This window comes from Petaurus breviceps, unplaced genomic scaffold (assembly GCF_028583685.1).
Source record: "Petaurus breviceps papuanus isolate PSGF00001 unplaced genomic scaffold, PetGlider_PUasm1.0 91133, whole genome shotgun sequence".
Lineage (NCBI taxonomy): Eukaryota > Metazoa > Chordata > Mammalia > Diprotodontia > Petauridae > Petaurus > Petaurus breviceps.
Genome location: NW_027187419.1, coordinates 88,211,223 through 88,225,005, shown reverse-complemented (window position 1 = coordinate 88,225,005; position 13,783 = coordinate 88,211,223). Strand labels below are relative to the sequence as shown.

Sequence of the window (13,783 nt, the reverse complement as noted above, 5' to 3'; positions counted from 1 at the left end):
AATAATACATCTGAACTGACAGCTGGTATGCCAAGTTTTAGCCTGAGGCTGCTTAAGATGGTTGAAATGCAGTATAATGTAAATCCTTGGAAATGAAGGCCTATTAATTGAAAGCCTGAGTGATCGTTAAGGGGAGCATTATGGATAGGGTGCCATTCAGGCTAACCATATGTAGAGTATCAGCTACATTAGATATTTAAAATTTTTTACTTGAATGTTTCAATTTCAAGTCTGAAAATGACATTATTAATCAGTAACTCAAGCATCCTACTTTAACTAAAGAGCCAAATGATGGAGCATATCTTTTGTACTCTTATTTGCCTTCAAAACAATGACACCATATAAAACAGCTTATATTCTCTTATTAGGAATAGAGGTAAGTCAAACTAGGTGTAACGAAAACACAATTGCATCCTATGTCCACAGTTGGCTATTGTTTTTTTCTAGTAAAAACATTTATTTAGATGTAATCAAACAAATTTAGCCCCAATATATTCAATATGGTTGCCTTTTTCTTTCCCTATTCTCTTCTAACAGGCAGTAAAAATGAAAAACATTTACTTCCTGGCTGGATTGTTCATAATGCTGGTACAAAGCAGTTGGCAGCACTCCCTTCAAGACACAGAAGAAAAACCCAGGTATTAAAATTCCAGACACTCAACTAGCAGAATACCATGTTAGACATATAACTATATATGTTCCTAATATGTGTATATCATATATATATGTATATGTATGTATGTCAAAGATACATGATACTCATGTAACCCATGATTAAAGAATTGGTTTTCAGGGAACCATCATTAATATTCTTGACAATGTTGCTATTTGATAAAACTGGTGTTTATATTTTTGGAAAACAAATCAGAGTATGTCCTGACTCATAGTTAGAAGGGTAGGAGAGGGAGAAGAGCACATTTCATGGCACATTCGCGTTCTATAGACTATTACTCTATGAAATAATCATAGAGTAGCTTACTTTAACCATGGGCAATCTACTCAGTATTATCAGCATGTAGATTATCAGTCAGTCAATCAACAAGTATTTAAGTGCCTACTGTGTGCTAGACATTGTGCTAAGCATTGAGGATTGTCCTACTCTCAAGGAGAGTCTAATGGAGGAGACAACATGCAAATAATTTTGTACAAACAGTCTATCCATCTATCTATCTATCCATCCTTCCATCCATCTATCCATCCATCATCTATCTATCTATCTATCTATCTATCTATCTATCTATCTATCTATCTATCTATCTATCTATCTCCAGTTTTGTCTGACTCTTTCTGACCTATTTGGGGTTTTCTTGGCAAAGATACTGAACTGGGTTTGTCATTTCTTTCTCCAATTCATTTTACAGACAAGCAAACTGAGGCAAACAGGGTTAAGTGACTTGCCCAGGGTCACACAGTTAGTAAGTGTCTGATGTCAAATTTGAACTCAATTCTTCTGGACTCCTAGATCAGCGCTCTCTCCATTGCCCCCTAGCTGCCCCATCTATCTATTTATATGTATATATCCAGTAGATTAAATTGGAGGTAGTCAATCAACAGATGAAAGGCACTAACATTAAAGGGGATTGGGAAAGGATTGTTGATGAATCTTGGTGAATCTTTAGCTGAGACTTAAATCAGAGAAAACAGGAAACAGAGATGAGAAGCGAGAAAATTTGAAGCATGAGGAATAGCAAGTGAAAATTCTCAGTTGGGAGGTGGAATATTTAATAACAATAGCTCACATTTATATAGTACAACATCATTATGAAATAATTTTTGTACCTTATCTTAGTAGCTCACTATAAGAAGTCCAAGACCTAGAAAGGCCACGGCCTTCCTAAGGTCATAGAGTTAATAAGTTAATGCAGGCAAAATTCTAACCCAGGTGCTCAGATTGATTCTATGTCCAGCGCTATTACTAACAGAATCTGAGAGTGAGAATGAGCCTCAGCAGACACCTAGTTCTATCTGCAGTTTGCCCTTTATTCTCAAAGAGAACCATGACATCCAGGAGATGATGCCATGACTTGCAAGTGAATTGGATTTAAGTGAGGCAGGGCTGTGCAAAGTTACCAGCCTCACTTTCTCTCCTCCTGAGCCATCTGGGTCCAGTGGCAAGATAGAGATGAGGACGACTGGAGGTGGCCCCCAAGAAATCCCTGTAATAACATTCCTGACAAGCAGCCATCTAGATTTTCATGTTAAGACCTCCAGAGTGAGGGAGTCCACCATCAGATTAGGCAGCCCATTCCACTTTTAAATGGCTCTGTTTGCTAGAGAGGTAACATGTTGTAATGGACAGGGTGTTGGCCTTGAAGCAAGGAAAAGTGGGTTCACTCTGAATTATGTGACCCTGGCCAAGTCTCTTAACCTCTTACTACTCTAAACGATTCTCAGAAGAATACTGTTAAGTTTCAAAGATGTGTGAACCTGCCTTGGAGCAGAGTCCCCTCTACCAATAAAATTACAGGTCCTATCCTTACGTAGTGTCTAGGGCTCATTTCACTATCCATTTGACTAGTTTAAAATTTCAGGCTACCTTGATGCCATCACTCAACATTTTTCTAAGTGACTGTCCTTCACTATTATATGAGGACACAGCGTGTCCTCATGTAATGATACTTTTTCATTATCAGCATAAGGAAACAAAATTAGTTGGAAAGGTAAGTCTGTTATTTTAAATATACACATACACACATATAATTTTGGACTTTTGGCTACTTTTATTATTAAGATAGATGGTCATGAATTGATTGACTAGTTGAAAAAGAATTTTATTCTTCTTACAAGAGAAAAAGCCAAGAAAGCTGAGGTATCAGAAGCAGGAGATCATAAAGGAAGGAATATATTTAACAATAATTGAGAAGATGCCAAGAAGCTAGTGAATGATAGAGGCATGATTCAGACCTAGGTCTCCCTGGTTCCAGTTTAATCTTTGGACTATATACCCTGCTGCCTCTGAGTAGGGCAACTTGATTCTGTTTACTCAGTTATGTAACTTTTTGAAGAGATATGATTCCAAATGAAATTCATTCACTAAATAAATCCAGAACTTATAGCCTGGAATTTGGAGTCAGAGGAGATTAGAGGCTCTGGGGACCACAGCCTTTCAAAAAGTTATATAACTGAGTAGACAGAATGAACTCTCTGAGTCTCAGTTTCAATGGTTTATGCTCAATAACCTCTCAGAATGATCTTTCCACTTCTAAATCTCTGATCATAAGATTCTATACTCAATGGGGCTGGTGGAAAGGGGGGGGGAGGGTGAGATTAGAGAGGAGATAAGAAAAAAGTTCCTAGGGTATATAGAATCCTTAGTTCAGATTTGTGTTAATGCTAAAAACTTTGTTTTACAGACCATACACAGATTCCCAGACAGAGACATTAGATGATAATCTGATGAATGAAGACAAGCGTCATTCACAGGGCACATTTACCAGTGACTACAGCAAGTATCTGGACTCCAGACGAGCTCAAGATTTTGTGCAGTGGTTGATGAACACCAAACGGAACGGGTAAGAAATCTAAACAAAGTGTCTGAAATGTGTGGGCAAAGAACTCCCCCCCCCCCGACTCTCATACAAATACAAGCATTTTGAATCCCATCCTTCTTCATTAGGTCATCAAACTGTATTAAGTGCCCACATGCTCATGGCCTCATGCCAGCATTGTGCTAAGATGCCACTTTCTAGTAATATGCTATCTTTGTATTCCACTCCTGCGCCCTCTCAATAAGGACTCTCTTTTAAACTGTTTTTCCTTCTAGGGGTGATGGATTTTTCACTGATTTTAACTTTCTTGTCCACTGCCCACAGATACTCAGAAACTGACCTGTTCAAGGTATAAACATAAAAGCCAATTTAGCCAGAGAACAGATTCATATAGCTTGAGAGGGATTCCTTAATAACACCCTATACAAGCATATTTCTTCAAGTGCCATTAACAATTCAGCTCAAATGAATGGAATAGAATAAACATTTCCTAAGTGCCTATTAAGATGTTGTTTCTTCCCTGTAGGGTCTTGCTTTCTGAAGTAGACCACACAGATCAGAGCTATGCATTTAAAATGGCATGCCAGCTACACAACATTACACAAAACTGAGCAAAAATACAAGTTGATAGTAAAGCATAAATTTCAATGTTTAGTATTCTTAGTATTGTGATGTGTTAATTGCTTGTTGGAACTGTAGGCAGGAGAATAAAGGAAAATCATCAGTAAAAGTTGAATGGAGACTGGAATTGTACAAAATCTTTAAGGTAGGGTAGCTAGGTGGCACAGTGAACAGAGCACAGGCCCTGGAGTCAGGAGAACCTGAATTCAAATCCGGCCTCAGATACTTAACACTTACCTTGGGCAAGTCACTTAACCCCAATTGCCCTGCCTTCCTCCCTCCAAAAAGACCAAAAAAAAAAAAAAGGAGACAAAGGGCATTTGGAAAGTAAAACAGGGAGGGGAGCTATGTATTAGAAATACCTAAGTTGAAATATGATTCTGATAATCCTGTTAAGGAACTAAAAGTCCACTCAGTGAAGCATGGAGGGTCACAATATTTTAGAACTAAAAATAATCATTAGTCAATCAACAAATATTTACTGAGAACCTACTATGTGCAAAAACTATGGCTGGCACAACAGTGTATGCAAAGTAGTTCTAAGGAATATATTTTGTAAATTTTAAAGTGCTATATAAACCTGGGATGGCCATGGTGAAGATAATGCATGATCTCAACCTTTAAAGCCCTTGCAGTCTAATTATAAACACATGGCAAGTTAAAAACAATATAAGAGAGAAAATAACAGTTTAAAAACATGACAAGAAAAACATTGGATAATTGCCAAATGAAAGATGGGGGGAATGGCAAAGGTCACAGTGGGCTGAGATAGGTTGAAAAATCTTCAGGGGTGATTTTTGCTGCATCTCCAAGCATGCTTAGGGCTGGATAAATAGAAAAGAATGGGGAGATCATTCCAGGTAGGGGAACAGTGTGAGGAAAACCAGAGGTGGGATGTGATCAAAGCCCCCGTCTTATCCCTCATTCTTTGTACAACAGAAAGGAAAAACAGAGATCATGTTGTAACCAGGCAGGACATTGAAACTATCTCTAGATCTAAATTATTAATTACCTTCATGTCACTATTTCACAGTCTTTGCTCTAAGAGAGTTTCTTTCTTACATCTAATCTCACCTGCTGCAGAATAAAGCAGTTTCCCCAGTAAAAACTGAGAACATCGGACTGCCTTAAGTCATAGAGAATGTTTCAGATACTTGAAGATGGCATTGTTTCCATTCTCCCTTTAACAAAAGGTCATGATTCCTTTCAACTTTTCTCAGAGGTTCAGTATTCCATTCCAACCACAATCACCTTCATTGATTTCCTTTGTTTAACATTTTTATCAACTACTTAAAGGCATATGTGGCAAACCTATCGAACACTAGACGACAGAATCAGCCACCAAAAGGTCTTGACAGGCTAAGCAGGGGTTCCATGAATTTGTTGTTCTTTAAAAAAAAATGTGGATAACTGTATTTCAATGTAATTGAGTTCCTTTGTAATCTTATGTATTTTATTTTATCCATTTAAAAACATTATTTTGAGACAGGGTTCCTAGGCTTCAGAATGCCAAAGGAATCCATGACATAGAAAAGGTTATGAATCTCTGACCTAGAGCTTTGTGTTGAATCTAACAAGATGAAATTCAGCAAAGGTAAACGTATTTTTACACCTGGCTTAAAAAAAAAACAAAAACAGCTTCACAAGTACAGAATAGGGGAGGAGGCATGGTTAGACTAGAGTTCGCTGAAAAAAAATCTCAAGGTGTTAAAAGACCTCTGGCTCACTATGAAGCAGAAGATTGATGTGGAAGCCTTAAAAAACAGTAACTGTAATCATGGGCTGAATGAAGAGGCACATAGCTTCAAGGGATAAGTACAAGAGCCCCACTATATTCTATCTTGATCAGACCACATCTGAAATGTACTTAGTTGTGGGTACCAAAATTTAGGAAGGACATTAATAAGCTGGAGAATATCCAGAGAAGGGCTACCAAGATGTTAAAGGGCCTCAAGTCCAGATCATGAAAGCATTTGTTGAAAAAACTGGGAATTTTTAGCCTGGAGACGAAAAGATTCGGGAAGGGCATTTTAACTACTTGTGACACCTTCAATCTAGGATGTGTGGAAGATATTAAAATGAAGGGATTCAAGTGAAAAGGGAAGGTTGTGTTCAAGTACCATCAAATCCAAGACATTCCATATATACACTGATCATTAGAAAGGATGATATCAATAAGTTATCAAAACCTTGAAAGGTAATCAAAGCCCGAGTCATTCTGGCCTCTTAGAGGAATGTCCTCAGAAAGAACAGCTGATAAATTCACAGAGCATTTATAAAGGGCCAGTGCTAACTTGAACCACTTGATGTCCCTGTTGAGCCATAGAAACTAGAAGAAAGACCATCTTTTGGCTCTATCTGTGTTACCAGCAAAGCTCAGGGTGAAAAGTGAGTCTCTGTCATCTGGATATTGCATCCATGGCATGGCGTGGCATGGCATGTCAAACATTCAGCTATTTGAAAAAACATACTTGAAAACTGACTCAATTCACTTTCCTTTCTGTTGCTTGGACACAACCCCTGACACATTTATAATGAACTCAAATCCTTTGGTTCCTGAGCATGAAGCTTTTATGCCGTATCATCAGAAATGATTCATTAAATGCTTAGGGTGGATGGATGAGAAGGAGGAAATATCTGTCACATATTTGAGGTTAACCAGTCAAGTATGATTTCATGATTCAAATTTAATCGTAAGGTATAGAAAATATCATTAATGCTGGGGGCCTGGCGGACTTTGGGGGTTTCTTTCTTTGTGTGTATGTATGCAACCAGAAGGACTTGGAGATCTTTTTCGGATATCCTTTTGGAGAAAACCCACATAGCAGACTTCTACAAAGTAGTGGTTACAATTTCAAGGCCTTTCTGTCTTTCTTCCATTTCTTTATTCTGCTTTCATGCTGTGTCTATGTGGCATCAAATATGTGGGAAAACATCCAAACGTCTTATGGACATAACTCTCCAAACCCAGATATTTGAGAATATCTCAATGCTTAATTAAACCTTTCAGTCATCATTTAACTTTCTAGCGTTGTAGAGACAGGGCACGGCACAACTTCAAAGTTCTAAAGAAGTTTTTGTACCAATATTGCCAGTGTGGCATGGTGGATAAAGAACTGGAGAGGAAGTCAAGGGGACCCAAGTTTTAATCCTACTTTGGACTCCTGCAATATGTGTGAACTTGGGGAAGTCATAGCCTTTAAATACTCTCAGTTTCAATTTCCTTCGTGTAAAATACAGCAAGCAGTTCCCTCACAGAGCTGGGAGGATAAGATGTGATCATACAGCTAAATGCTTTGCAATGCTTGCAAATGATAGTTATTAATATTAACAGAATGTCTATGTAATCTATAAAGTTTGACTTAGGTGTATATACTCACTAATTCAGTCAGGTAATTTTAGCAAAAAAAAATAGTAATAAGGCTGTTATAGCATGATGCATATGGAGGTAGACTTGTAGTCAAGATGATCTGGGTTCAAATTCTACCTCAGATAGGTAAGTCTGTGTGACACATGGGAAGCAAATTAATCCAAAAACTATGATCCTGTGATCTTAGGTCATAGCTTGAAACCTAGATCCCATCATGCTTGTCTACTACGTGGCAAACTGAATAGAGTGGTGGAACTGAAGTCAGGAAGATTCATCCTCCTGAGTTCAAATCTAGCCTCAGGTGATTACTAGCTGTGTGACCTTGGGCAAGTCATTTAATTGTTCTGATCTCAGTTTCCTCATATGTAAAATGGGGATAATAATAGCACCCACTTTATAAGGTTGTTCTGAGAATCAAATAGGTTAACATGTGCAAAGCACTTTGCAAACTATATGAAGGCTAGATTATATATAAATGCTAGTTAAAAGGTAGACTTTGACAGTGGCAAGTGAAAAATAAGCTATAAATTATTTCTCTACAAAACATTCACTTTCTTCAGGATCACATTTGAGAGATCAAAAATATGGTACACAGCTTGGCACGGTCCTGTAAGGATGATGAAAAACCTCATCTTAGATGTTACAAACACACAGGCTTAGAATGCTTCTGGAACATTAGCAATTATTAGGAAAGCAATAACAATCACACTTAAAAAGCTTAACACTTGTTACTAACTCAAAGTTCTTGGGTTGATAATATCATAAGCACAGTTGATACCCTTGGCTGAATGAGACCAAAACATAGCAGGTTAGTTACCAATTAGTCCAGGTAGGTTAAGAACTCCACTTTCTGGGAAGCAAATTGTTCACCTTATTTTAATCTTTACCCAGACAACATAAGTTAGGGGAGGGAGAGGTGGACTGATAGTCAAGAATGCCTAAGTTTAGGTCCCACCTCTAATATCTATTGGCTGTGTGACCCTGGGCCAATCAATTAATCTTTCATTGTCCCAGAAAACTCTCTAAGATTCTAAGGTACAGAGAAGGTGCCAATCTGCATTGGTTGGGAAAGTTTTTTTTACCACCTTCCCTACATAAATGAAATCATTAGATTTGAGCCAAAAGCCTCGGCAGCAACAAAATAATAAAAAAAAAAGGCAGTCTGATATAATACATAGGACCCTGGACTTGGGGTCCAAAGAATCTTTGCTTGACTATTTATTAGTTGTGTAACTTTGGGCAGTTACTTTCAGCTAATCTGAGACTACTTTGTCTCATCTGTAAAAACAAAACAGTAATATTTGCCCTGTCTTCCTAACTTGGTCACTAGGACAACATTTATGCCACAAACCATGATTTCAACATTTTATTGCTTTTCTCAGGAACAAAGTTGCCAAACGCCATGATGAATTTGAGAGACATGCTGAGGGGACCTTTACCAGTGATGTCAGCTCTTATTTGGAAGGTCAAGCTGCCAAGGAATTCATTGCTTGGTTGGTGAAAGGCAGAGGAAGGAGAGCGTGAGTGCATATCTTTCTATCTGTCTAATGCTTTTTTGTTGCTTTTGTTTCTGGTCTAAATATCAAACCTAGAATTTCTTATATCTGTAATACCAATTTTTCTTATTTAATAGGTGGAGTTTTCCTTACTCAAAAGGAAGGGAATTTATAGACCCAGTAAGCTAGGAGAAATTTTAAGAGCCCCGATATTTTTCCTATTCTCTTTTTTAAAATAGTAACTTCCACAAGTCCATTTCACAATAAAGCAGAAATGTTTGGTAATGGGAATTGTACAGCCAAGAAAAGGTAAGGTAAAAGGAATAGAAAATGATAAGAAAATAATCCTTTATTTTTAGCATTTGCATTACTAGCACATCTATCATCACTGGAATAGAAAATCAGGAAAGCGGTTTCTGATCTAGCAATGAAGAAAATAATGCAGGGTAATTTAAGGATTGTTCAAATCAGCAAAATCGATAAATGTTTACTGACCAACCACCATGCATGGTGCTAAGAAAAATGGTGAAAAACAAGTATAAAAAAAAATCTCTTACAAAGTTTATGTCCCAGGGGTTGCTAGGTGGTGCAGTGAGTAGAGTACCAGCCCCAGAGTCAGGAGGACCTGAGTTCGGATCTGGCCTCAGACACTTAATACACACACACACACACACACACACACACACACACACACACACACACACACACAAAACTAGCCGTGGGACCCTTGGCCAAGTTACTTAACCCCAATTGCCCTCCAAAAAGCAAAAAATAAAATAAAAATTAAAAATTAAAAAACAAAGTTTATGTCCCTCACTAGTTTAATACCTGAATGAATATGTGATCACTCTTTCTAAAGGTGCAGATTTTAACTCACCCACGTCATCTCATCCCACGACACTCTACTTGATATATTGGGACCCTTCCTTTAGACCTTTTGACATCAGGTGGATACTGAGGGAACACAAAAACAGGCCATCCTTTATCCCTTTTTCTCCCACTGTGTGAATTGCCTAACTTCCTTTTTAGTCACACATTTCTCTACTTATATTCTTTACTCTAATCTGGCACCCTTTATGCTATCTCTGATACTCTGAGAAATTCCCAATGGAAGAAATGCTATCAAAGATATGCCCACTCTTTCCAAAGACTGACTTGATTTTTCTCAGTTCCAAATGGGCCTAGAGAGTGTCATTGTTTTCAAGCTAAGTTATAGCATCTGATTCTTGGAACTGATGTTTAAAGGAGAAAAAGGAAATGTAAAGAGGTTGTGAGTGAGTTAGATACACCAATAGCATCAAACTCAAATTAGAAACCATGGCCACTAATCTGTACATAAGAATCCCTATGGAGCACATACTGACAGTTTTAAAATGTAAATTATCTGTTTTACTGTGTTTTTATTTATTTTTAAAAATATTTCCCAATTACATTTTAGTCTGGTTTGGGCCTCACTTGGGGCTTTTGTGAGCCACATATTTGGCACCTCTGGTATACACTCTACCTTGCAGACTTAGCAACAGTTTCTGTGCTTTTAATTGATGACAATTTTCTAGCAGATTTCTATACCTATTTCCAGAGGTATAAAGACATGAAGCATGTGTTGAAAAAACGAATAAATCAGTTAAGTAGAAAGTTTTTTAGTTTCTCATTTGCTCCTTCTTTAGTTTTCCAGAAGAAGTCACTATAGTTGAAGAGCTTGGCAGGAGACATGCTGATGGTTCTTTCTCTGATGAGATGAATACGGTTCTGGATAACCTTGCTACCAGGGATTTCATCAATTGGCTGCTTCAGACTAAAGTTACTGACAGGTAATTGATTACATTTCACTCAGTTCTAAAAAACAAGTTTTATCATAAGCAGTCAATCATTATATACCCTCTGCTTATGTTCTACATTGGAAGAAGATAGTTTGGGGCTTTTTAAATTTATATAATTAATAAATATTTTTAATTTTTATTCTGTAGCCTTAGTCTACAGAATCCAAAGATTTTAACATTTTAAAAACCTAATTACTCAGGACAGCTAGGTGGTACAGTGAATAGAGCATTGGCCCTGGAGTTAGGAGGAACTGAGTTCAAATCCAGCCTCAGACACTTGACACACTTACTAGCTGTGTGACCTTGGGGAAGTCACTTAATTTCAATTGCCTTGCCTTCCCCCCTCCAAAAAAAATTACTCAACTTTTTGTTATTCCATATTATGGTACTATTAGAAATTGATTCATTTTAATTCCATCAGCATCTTATTAAGCACTAATTGTGTTCAAAATATTATTTTAGATACTGGAGCTAACAGTTCAAATATAGGGTGTCCCAAGAATCTTAGTGCACTTAGCTTACAAATGCATTAAAATTTTTGGGATGCCCTGTATATCTATCTATCTACCTACCTACCTATCTATCTATCTAAATTGTTATATATTTAATTATAATATAGTATTGCATATTAAATACACATATTATAGTACTTTAAAGTTAGTACACTGCGGCCTTAAGTTTCAGAGAAGGTGACCACCTGCATTGATACAAGAAGTTTCTTTGTTAGGAATGCCCCATACCAATGCAATCACAGGTCTAGCAGACAAAAAAAAATGCGTATCTTTCAACAATGTAAGATGTAGTTTTCACAGAACCCTAATTGCCATGTTATTGATAAAAGAAGCCAACTCTCGGAAAGATTAAATGACTTGCCCATGGTCACACAGCTAGTTAAGTGCTGGTTCCAGAGGCAGGCTTTCCTAACTCCAGATCCAGTACTCTCTCCACTAAAGGGAAAAAAAAAAGTCTATTTAGGTTATTTATCTGTGTCATCTAGATTGCAAAAGAGAGATATCTGATCTGAATCTATGACTCATCTATGCAGAAAACCCCCAATGTAGAAATGCAATCCATCACTGCAAATTGGAATCTGTTATTTTGTAAAATCCCAAATTTATAGATAAAAAGAGGGTGAGGGTGGGAAATAAGTCATCTAGACAAACCACCTGATTTTACAGGTGAGGAAAATGAAGCTCAAAGCAAGCATGTGACTTTCCCAATGTAACACTGGTAGCAAATGAGTGACAAAATCAGAATTTGAACTCCCTGTCTCTGATGCTAAATCTAGCTAGCCATCATTCTCTCTCTCTACTACACACCTGAAGTCACAGGCAGTGACTTGGGCCAATGAAGTGAAATGATTTGTCTGCAATTGAGTAGCTAGTCTGCAGAGGAGTCAAGATTTGAGCCCAGGTCATTCTGACTCCAAGGCATTTCTGACATTATATTATGACATACTTAACAGTCATCTAAACTATAGTAAATATCTAAATAATGGTTATAATCTCAAAATTAAAAAAAAGATTATTTAAAGAAGGCTTGTGAATTAGCTGAAAGATTGATTATTTTCTTCTAAGTATTCATGGGAAATTTTTAATATAAGGTTTGTGGAAAATCTAATGAAGATAAATCTTCATTAGAAACAAGTACTTTCAGCATCCACAAATATGGGGGTTTTGCAAGATTAAATTTTTCAAAAAGTGACATCAACTGAAGTCATGAAAAGGTGTTCCAAAATTGGATGTTTAAATTCTCTGGGCATTATAGCTATCTTTAATCACTGTTTTTTTGTTTCTCTAGGAAATAAAGTGCATAATTACTCAAGATCATCTCCACCACATCACCTGCTGGCCTCTTGGGATGTTTTAAAATTTCTGTTCTGTAAATTAACAGAATATATCCTAAAGCCTTACTGCTTTGCATGCCAAGAAATGAATTTCATTCCAGTGTTGTGTAGCCAAAGGATTGTTTTTGGAATAAACTATTGTCAAAGGACTCTTTAAATAACAGCTTTAAAATACAAAAGTGCCAGATCCTCATATTTTCCATTTATTTTGGGCAAAAAAAAATTCCAACCTGTTTACATTTAGCTATGGAAATATTTTTTTTTCTATAAAATCAGCTTGTACATATAAGTGATTCCAATCACAAAATGTCTGAATTAGTAATCAGAGAAGAAGAAAGGAAATGGTAACCACAACAGGGAATGTGAAAACAGGTCTTTCCACTTGAAACCTTTGTCATAAAAATGCTCAGCTTTCAAAGATAACAAACAGCAGCCTTAAATAAAAATTTTCAAGCTTCTTTACTATGTTCTGTTTCTCTACACACACACACACACACACACACACACACACACACACACACAACTAACCCCTTCCTTTTGATCCTGTGTTCCTAGTACTACCATTGAAAACAAATAATCCTTAATATTAGATTATCAATAAATTTCAATTGAACAGATTGGCTGAGTGTTAGCCCCTTCCCAGATTTTTTTATTTCAAAACAGAAGGGAATTATAATAATAATAAGTGATATTTATATAGCACTTTAAGGTTTCACAAAGTTATTGCATGCATTATCTTTCTTGAAGTCCACAAGAACCCTTTGAGACAGGTTTCCCCATTTTGCAGTTGAAGAAATTGAAACAGAGGTTAAAAGAGGTGCTATGAGTCACACACCTAACAAGAGTTAGTCCAGTGTCTTTTTGCTGAAATGCACTCTATCAAAATTTCAATATTCACTCTAAAAAATTAGAGAGCACAGATTCTCAGTTCTGCTTTCTATCCACTATACCCTGCTTTCTTTCCCCAACTTCCTCCAAAATTAAGATATAATACAATTTGTCCCAAAGTAAATATAGAAACAAAACTAATTTTTAAAAAACTCTTGGGCTAATACTTGTTTTTTTTTATTGGTATGCATCTGTGATTTTATTTGACTATAGGAAACTTCAGCTACCAAACCATGATCTGATCTGCAATTTTT

At 36.8% G+C, this 13,783-nt stretch overlaps 1 protein-coding gene across 2 annotated transcripts; it reads left to right on the top strand.

The window, feature by feature from the left end:
* Nucleotides 1-542: 542 nt before the first annotated feature.
* On the top strand, nt 543-13,053 carry GCG (glucagon). 2 transcript variants are annotated; one of them, XM_069080018.1, is made up of 5 exons: nt 543-638; nt 3,354-3,512; nt 8,862-8,999; nt 10,643-10,786; nt 12,596-13,053. In XM_069080018.1, exons 1-5 carry the CDS (start codon nt 547-549, stop codon nt 12,600-12,602), a joined length of 540 nt encoding a protein of 179 aa, XP_068936119.1. In that variant the 5' UTR covers nt 543-546; the 3' UTR covers nt 12,603-13,053. The 2 variants fall into 2 exon arrangements, with proteins under 2 accessions (XP_068936119.1, XP_068936120.1); XM_069080019.1 differs by lacking the exon at nt 12,596-13,053 and having other exon boundaries at nt 10,643-10,790.
* The last annotated feature ends 730 nt before the right edge of the window (nt 13,054-13,783 follow it).